Source organism: Culex quinquefasciatus, chromosome 2 (genome assembly GCF_015732765.1).
Source record: "Culex quinquefasciatus strain JHB chromosome 2, VPISU_Cqui_1.0_pri_paternal, whole genome shotgun sequence".
In the NCBI taxonomy this organism is placed as follows: domain Eukaryota; kingdom Metazoa; phylum Arthropoda; class Insecta; order Diptera; family Culicidae; genus Culex; species Culex quinquefasciatus.
This window is the reverse complement of record NC_051862.1, coordinates 212,621,651-212,630,319: the sequence shown is the minus strand read 5'-3', so window position 1 is coordinate 212,630,319 and position 8,669 is coordinate 212,621,651. Positions and strand designations below refer to the sequence as shown.

The 8,669-nt window shown below is 35.6% G+C and overlaps 1 protein-coding gene across 10 annotated transcripts in view; it reads right to left on the bottom strand.

Moving 5' to 3' along the window:
- The window catches only part of LOC6037900 (LIM domain transcription factor LMO4), a 470,644-nt gene that overhangs the window by 56,500 nt on the left and 405,475 nt on the right, over positions 1-8,669 (bottom strand). For 9 of the 10 annotated variants that reach the window (XM_038258414.1, XM_038258415.1, XM_038258413.1 and 6 more), the window contains 2 exons: positions 4,494-5,761; positions 841-994 (listed from right to left, as the gene is read on the bottom strand). In XM_038258414.1, coding sequence (XP_038114342.1) covers positions 841-994; positions 4,494-4,758 — 419 coding nt within the window. In that variant the 5' untranslated portion in view covers positions 4,759-5,761. Of the gene's footprint in view, positions 1-840; positions 995-4,493; positions 5,762-6,121; positions 6,378-8,669 lie in introns of those variants that run through there. The other variant, XM_038258411.1, reaches the window with a different exon arrangement.

Sequence of the window (8,669 nt, the reverse complement as noted above, 5' to 3'; positions counted from 1 at the left end):
ACCTAGAGGCACACTTGCCAGCTCTCTCGTACCTTGTTACAGATCACGGAAACAAGTCCTCTATGACATGCCAATCATTCAAATGGATGCTTTCACATATTGTAAAAAGCCCTCCTCCCCCACAACCCTTCTAGTCCAACCTCCATCAAAGAGCCATTATCACCCACTTCGTCCTGCTGGTGCAGAGTCGAGCAAAAAAGCGTAATTTGCCCCCCTCCTCCTGGGTAGAAAAGGAATTAAACTGATTGGGTCCCTTTCACCAATGCTGCACTGACTGGAGGCCCGAAGGAGGAAACCTAATATTCACCACCACCGTCGTTTAAGATAGAGTGCAACGCCGAACGGGAACAAAGGGGCCCATTTTGCCCCTCAAGATGAAGAAATGGATTAAATTTCAGTTCATAATGAAAAGAAAATAACAACAACTTCTTTTGACGAGCGGAACGAAAAAAAAATTAAATACGCAATAATAAAATTTTCTAAGACTTCTTGAGTAGCACCAGGCAGTTGGGTTGAGCAGCCGTCGATGGTGGCCAAAAATTAAGCCAACCCAAAAAAAATCACCTCCAACCGATCGTGCGGTCCTGCGGTTTTCGGCTTGAAAACTATCAGGTTACAACTCCACAACAAACTCGAGGCAAGGCCAAAGAGGTAGCCCAAAACGTCTTCAAAGCAACCTTTTGATAATGCAATCGAAACAGCAAGAACAATCAAATTCTTTGTGGTTTTCAAACGGAATAATTGTTTCATCGAAATCTTTGATGTTCTAATATCCAGAAAGCAAAATGAAACCCCTTTTTTGTAAGCTATAGGGCGGCAGCTGGTATTCGGCGCGCTTACCTGGAGTAGTCGCCCTTGCACAGGATCATGCCGCTGCGGGTGTAGCAACTGGAGCCGATGTCCGCGAGCATCGCGCCGCAGCAGGAGCATTTGAGACAGTTGTTGTGCCAGTACCGGTCCAGCGCGTGCAGGAAGAATCGTTCCGTAATTTTGCCTGGAATATTTTGGGAGAGAAAAAATAGATAAGTGTCTTCGATAGTGCCAAAAAGAACAGTATTCAATAGTGCTTTTCAGCATCCATTTGAGTGCTAAAATTCAACTTTTCTGCCTTTTCAGTTGAAAGTTTGTCTCCCCGCTTAAGTTTGATGTGTTATTATAAAACTTTCAGCTCTGTCATTTTTGGGAATAATTAGTAGGTCATTTAGCCACTGTAAAATGAGGAAAAGTAAGTAATATCGAAACGGAATAGCAAAAAAATGAAATAGTTTTATTGCTGCTATTTGCGAAATTTCACCTCTAATGATGTTTTAACCTTTGTTAATATGAACTTATTTTACAATTAGATTTTTCTTCAAGTTCCAAGGCTATATCTACATACGAAAACCATTTTCATAGTTAAACAAAATAGAATTGGGGTTGATTGTTTTGTTTTTACATCTGCATTGATTTTTTTATTATTTAAAAAAATCTAATTATTATGCTATTGAAAATTTCCAAACATGACCAATCAACTTTTTTTTTAAAGCAATTTTCAAAGTGGAATTGAAACGAATATTTTTTCAATAACATCGCTTTTTGCAAATTTTATTAGTGAAAATAAATCAGATAATTGATACTAGATAGAGTAAAATGATTTACTGCTTTAATGTTTCGGCTAAAAATTCAAATTTTGATAACTTCAATTTGTTTTGGTCTCAAGAAATTTCATTGTGTTTTAAAATGAAACCATGTCTAGTGGATATTTCAAATGTTGGACTATTGCTATTGTAAGAAATATCTATTATAAACCAAAGAAAAGATAACATGAAATATTATGGTTTTTATCGTAAATTACAACATGTTAATAAATCTAAAAGCTTGTTGCACAACACGTTAAATAAATTGAGAAAGATATTCTATATTTCAGATAACTTAGACCAAAACTCAGAAAAGAAAATGATAATTAGTCAAAATACATATTTTGACACAATAACATATTGATTTTTCGACAACAATAAATAGTAATTTTGACTATTTCGCAAATTCAACACAAATCAGGAATTTAATTTTAAGCAAAATTTATTCGATTTCAAAAAGACAGAATCATGTCAAACTTTATTCGAAATTTATTTTGCGGAAAATTCAGTCAAACCAAATCGTCAAACTTTGTGAAAATTTCGATTCAGTAAAGTTAGATATTTAGAATATTCCTGATTTTAGATCAAAATAATATTTCAAAAACGATTCATTTAAACTTGAACGAACCAAGTTTATATTTAAAATCTCATTTATAGAATTACAGCTTCAGAAAAAATGGTAGTCAAATTGTTATTAAATTTATATTTTTTTCAAAAAAAGTAATTTAATTCTATCGAATTCCAAATAGCGATGCATGATAGCTATATTTGTCTTATTCAATGGAATTTGAGTTAAATATAGACTCAGAGAAAATCTGACTATATCTTCTACAAGAATGTTTGTTTATATTCGACTGTATGAAAAAAACTGAGATTGTTTGAAAAGAATAAACACAATATTTTTTTTCATTCAACTTTAAAAAAAGTTTTGCTTGAAAAACTTTAAAATTATACAAAATAATAGATATTGAACATGTGAATAAAACATAAAAAAAGAAGTAAAATTATTAGAAATTGAGACTAAAAAAACTAAATTGCGAAAAATAAAAATAAAAATTATATCTTACTCTTGCTTTTTTTGTGGTTACCAAATGACTAAGTATTAGGTAAATGTTGTAACATGAAAAATTAGTTGAACGTTTATTTTTTTTACAAATATCTGTTTTTGCTCAAATAGTTTGTAAAACGCCATCAACTGAAAAACCAAGCAATTTATTTCAATTATAGAATTTCACGGAGATTTCCAAAATTCACAATTTTCACGCTGTTTGCGAAATCGTGAAAATTCACTAGCCCTACTTATTACCTTAGATATAATAATAAATGATCATACTTCGGTCAAAGTAACCGTAATTGCGTTAATAACAAAAACATCACCTCAGATTTTCATTTTTCACGTAGAAATTTTCATTTGAAAAACCGCAAATTTGCATTCAACATAAGTTTAAAATAAGGTTAATTTTTTCTGGATCTCGAAATATTTGATAACGTTAGGGTTTGTTTATTTGCAGAGCAATTGAATTTTTAAATATTCTTCTTCAAATATTCCCGATTTTGGGAACACACAATATAAATTTGATATTGATATTTGATATGTTTTTAAACATAAATTAATTCGTTTTTACTCTGAGCTTAATATTGTGTAAAGCAAATGATATTTTTTATCGCCAATAATTTTTTTTAGGACAACAAATCAAATATTTCGTTCATTACGTGATTTATGAAAAAATCAAAACAAAATGGCGCTGTAATTTTAAACGAATTTTTTTTTAATAACATTTGTTCATTTGTTTTCTCCCTTTTCTATTGAAAAAATTGATGATTATTTGACGAGTTTTATGCTATGTTTACATGTTTGAATTTTGTATGGTTTAAAATTTGACACCTGATTTTTTTTACTAGATTTTACCCAACTTTTTGCTGAATTTTTCAAATTTAGGAAAATATTATCTTTTTTCAAAGCTTTTTTTAAATAAATAAATAAATCGTGACAGTAAACAAATTTCTCATGATTATCGGTTCTGTAAAAATGCATATAACTCTGTTTTTTTTCAATTCGTATGCATCACCAAGACCAAGAAAGTAATATTTTAAATCAATGTATACGTGGCGTAATTGAGAAAAAAAATTATCTGGAAGGTAAATTTTATGAAGAAAATCAACTTTTTGAATTGTAATTTTTTTTATAATTATAATTTGTTTACGGCCTTAGCAAATATTATACAAAAATTATGTCAATTACGCATTTAAAATCGCTTAAAAAAAAATCAATAACACAAAATAAAAAAAAACCCTTCAAAATATTGACGGAACTAAAAGTCTTATGAATTGAAAACAATTTGCCTTTCACCTTCGATGATTATTCACTTTATTACATGTTTGGGCTCATTTATAAAAACATAGATTTTTTTTTATAAATTCCGATGTTCAATACTGCAAAAAGTAGATTTCTCGTATAAAACAACGTTTAGCTAATACTTAGATATTTTAAACATAAATTATTTCAAAACAAGTGGACTGGCGTAGATTGCATTTTAAAGCATTTTTTTGTATTTGTTTAACCCCCTTTCCCTCGACTTTGTGCTGAAATTGAATTTCCTTATTGTTAACAGTTGAATTTCACACGAATTTAGGTAATTTAACACATTATTTGTATAAAAATTAATTATTTTTTTATGCAAATCAAGATTTTATTTGCCGTCAGTTTTTTTTAATATGAAAATCAGACTTTTGCTCACTCTCATGGTTTACTAGGATGTCACTTTGGTTAAATTGCACTTCCAAACCAACAACTTTTTTGAGTTTTTTTTTACTGATTTGGGTTTCCTAACATTCCCCACCAATCCTAACCTTATCAACACTAACAACGAAACTCACCTCCACATCCCGCGCAGTGCTTCACCGGTCCCGCCCCGTTGTTCATCCCGTGGAACCCACCGACCGCCTGGCTGTCCATCTGGCTAACCCCCATCGGGTTACCACCGCCACCTCCGCCACCACCCCCCTGCGGCCCTCCCACCCCGGGACCGTGCCCGTTGTGGTGTGGCCCGCCAACCATCCCGCCCGGATAGTTGGCGTTGTCCGGGCTGGGCGAGTGCGGTGACGAGCCCAGGTCCGGGTACGGATGGTAGTGCGGGTTCATTGCTATTGACGCGGCCAGCTTGACGGCTTGAGTGTGGCGGGATTCCGGGCGGGATTTATACTAGCTTGTTAGCCTTAAAACTTCACGAAGCCTTCTTTTTCACTTGAGTTGCATTTGCCGCGATGCACTTTTTGCGACTCGTGAAACGCGCTCGTTATTTTTATTGATTAGATTGGCCCCCCGGTTCCGAAGGAACGTCAAAACGAGGGTGGATGCGTGGCGAGGGGATTTTGATAAAATTGATAGATTTTTCCGCGCGCACTATTTTTCTTCACACACACACAGTCGCACAAACTCACACAATAGCGCCGCTAGCTTTTCCGCGGTGTTTGCAGCAGTTTGATGATGCAGTTTTGCTTGCTTGCTCTTTTTTTTTCAAGGTGGGGGTGGCACTTTTTTTCGATTCACCAGTTTTGCCCGTTATTTTCGCGCGCGCTTGGCTATTATTTATAAATAATTTTCTATTTTTTTCCGTTTTTCCTTGCGGCGCACCGCGTGTGTGTGCACTTCTTTTTATCTATCTAAATAAATTTCAATTTTCACCGCGAGACGCGGATCTATATTTCATTTCAGCAATTTGGCCACTCGCGATGCACTCCCCGAGCTTAAGGGGGAAGGTCTCTTCAGTACGGTGTGACCATTCTTCACTTGACACGTCGCCGAACCCTCGCGCGCTCGCCCGCTAATGTTTGCCTTTATTTATTATTTTCCAACTATTATTTCTTATCTTGATTCTCATTAAAATCATATAAATATTTTCACTTGGGAGCTGGTTCTCTCTCTCTTCCCACACCAAACACTTTTTGCACTCTTTTTTTTTCCTCACTCTATTATTTCTCTTTAACGATCAGCGCGCCAACTGCGATTTGGCGGCACTTCTTCACGGCTAGATGTCGCGCTGGGTAGGGTGAGAAGAGACCCCTCGTTTTTTTATGATCTTTGCCTCGGTGACAATTGCTACTGCTTCGCGCGCGTTGATTGGATCAGCTTCTTCAGGGAACTTCTACACGGCAGCGGCGGCAGCAGAGAAAGAGAAGAGAGAATAAGATAAAAATAATTAGTTTCCTAAAGGTGGCGCGCGATAAGGGTAGAGGAGGTCGCGGAGGAGAACCCCCTTCGGTGGCGGGAACCCGAAGCGAGCCCGCCGCAACTGCTATTGAAAAGTTTAATTAAATTAATTATCGTTTTATGATTTAATACTTTTATAAATTTATCGCTTTATTGTTTGCACACGATAATAAACCAATTTATGGGTTGCACGTTTCGTGTTGGCTTGGCCAACAGCAGTAGCTAGTCGGGTTTCTCCCCTTGTCTCGCACAACGTAGCGTGCTCCCACGACAAGCCAAAACAAGAACCACGTACTGTTTTCGTCCAAGTTTACGCTCAGAATCGCTCAAACCCCTCAGCAACGATGCTTCCGCTAGACGTTCAGCTTGAGCAATGATTCCGTTCACCAGCATTCGAACCTCTGGAAGGTATCATGCCGTACATCGCATCTCACCGAGCATGCTCGGCCATGACTCACGACTCACGAGCAGCTCACCCCAGACAGTCAGGCATGCCATGCCGGCCGAACAGTTCGACTCGGGTCGGAGTCGGCTGCGCCCGACTCTGTATTGGTGATGGATGGATTGCAAACAGGACGGACGCACAAGGCACACTTGGATGGTGGTGTTGGTGTTGTCGGAAAGGGACTCCACCGAGTTGGGAATGCCGAAGGGTGGTTGGCGAGGGGAATTACTGATGGAACGTAAATTAAAAATTCGATACAATTGACCGTGATGTAATTACCGAGGGATTAGAGATGGACGGCTCGCGTGAGCGAGGGGAACGAGGAAGGCGACCCGGAGGGTCGTCGAATCAGCTGTGTGTATTAATCATTATTAGCGTGAGTGCGGCGCGGGATGCGAAGCAATGACGAACGAGGGAAGAGGACGAGTCAAGCGATGGATGGTGTGTGAGGCAATCGGAGGAAACCACTGCTGCTGACTGCCCAGGCTCTGGATGCAGCCCAGCTCGAACGACGGTGCGATGGTACAGTTCTCGATTAATGAGGTGTACTTAATGAGAGGTATTATATCGGGGTTGGTGCGGCTGCGGCTGTTGCGGCGGTGGATTAGCAGATGATTAGTGGAATTGTAATTAAAGGTGAATTCAATTCCCGGAGCAAAGGTTTGCCGTACACGTGTGGCTGTGAGTGAGTGTGTAAGATAGATTGAGGAAGAGGTCCCGAACAATTCGATCATTAGAGGGTTAAATGAAGGAGCACCGAGCAGTGCATTGATTCAATTATTGTCGTTTGCGGATGGTTGAGCATCGAGAACGCAAGAGGAGGTTGAGTAATTGGCTGAAATCAAGTGAAATAAATTATTTTTAAAGCTTGATTTTCTATTGGTCAAACCAACAATTCCATAAGTCATTGTACTTATTTTTCGCATTAATAAGATTATTTTCAAAAGTTTTCAAACGTTCTCAAATTTTTAAAGAAAAACGATGATTTGGAAGTTATGATTGCCTTTAACATAAAACTTGAAGAAAAATGTTCATTTCTACTTTTTTTCGCTCAATTCTCTCACAAGTTTGATTTAAGTGATGATAAAAATCGTGAAATCGTGAAAGAAATACTAAAGAAATTATGTAATTACATTAATAAAATAATTAATAATTAGGGTAAATTACCAACCTTTGTTTATAAGAAGATGACAGTTATGTTTTTACCCCAAAAGTTACTGTTTTTCATATTTTATGCGCAAACAATATTTAAAAATGTTCAAAGAAATTGAATTGACATGATCGTTGTTACTTATTTATGGTCTACGGAAAATGATATAATTTTATTGACATGTGTATCTTCTAATGAGAACTGACACAAAATAAGAACCATGTTATTCTGGAGCAACACGAGAAAAGGGCGGATAAGCGTTTTTAAAGTTTGAACTGTTTTGCTGGTTCTCAGGGTAATTTTATTTTTTTCACAGAAATCGGAGTGGGTTTTGTTAAATCGATACTTGTTGTCTCGGTTTTTGCAAAATAATTCTGGCTGTCAAAATGCTTATGCACCCTTTTCAAATGTTGCTCCAGTTATGAAAGCTATCGTCTTTCATATGTTTATAGGACCTTTTCAATAAAACTCTAGATTTGCCAATTTTTCTACTGATAATTCTACAACACTCTTTTCAAAATATATCTCAAACATCATATTCTTCAAAGTGCTATTGGATACTTTCGTCAAATGTCTAACAAATTGTGAATAAAATTTCATAATCGGATTTTTTTCTGAAATCATTTTGAATTCACTGAATTGGTTTTAATTTTGTTTACCAAATTAGGAAATATTGTATATTCACAAAAGGTATTTTTATTTTCATCTTGCAAGCAATGTTTGAAAACTCAAAATTCAAACCAAGACCGTCAACGATGTTTCTGGATTGATGAATAAAATATTGACCTGAAATTCCTCGTTTTAATTAAGAAACACATTTTTTTTAAATGATTCAGATTTGTAATGTTTACAATATTATCAACATAATTTAAATTTAAAATTTTTTAATTTGTTAAGAAGAGTTTTTGCTTCTCGAATTAAATTAACTAAACATAGATGTAAATGAAATAAGTTACAATTGAGTGTATTTTTATTTAGGAATCAGTTTTTTATACTTTTACACAAAATATTATCTTGTTTCCTATTTATTGTGAAATTTCAACATTATACAACAATTTTTTCAAACTTGCTAATCACTGTAGATTTTTAGGAAACAATATTCATAGATTTTGTTTACAAGTTTTGAAACACACTAGAATTACAAAAAATAACTTGGGGATATCAAAACACAACAAAATTTGTTGTCTTGTTATGGGCCGTTGATCTCAAATTTGATCCCAGAAAAGTTTAAATCTATTATGGCAGTGA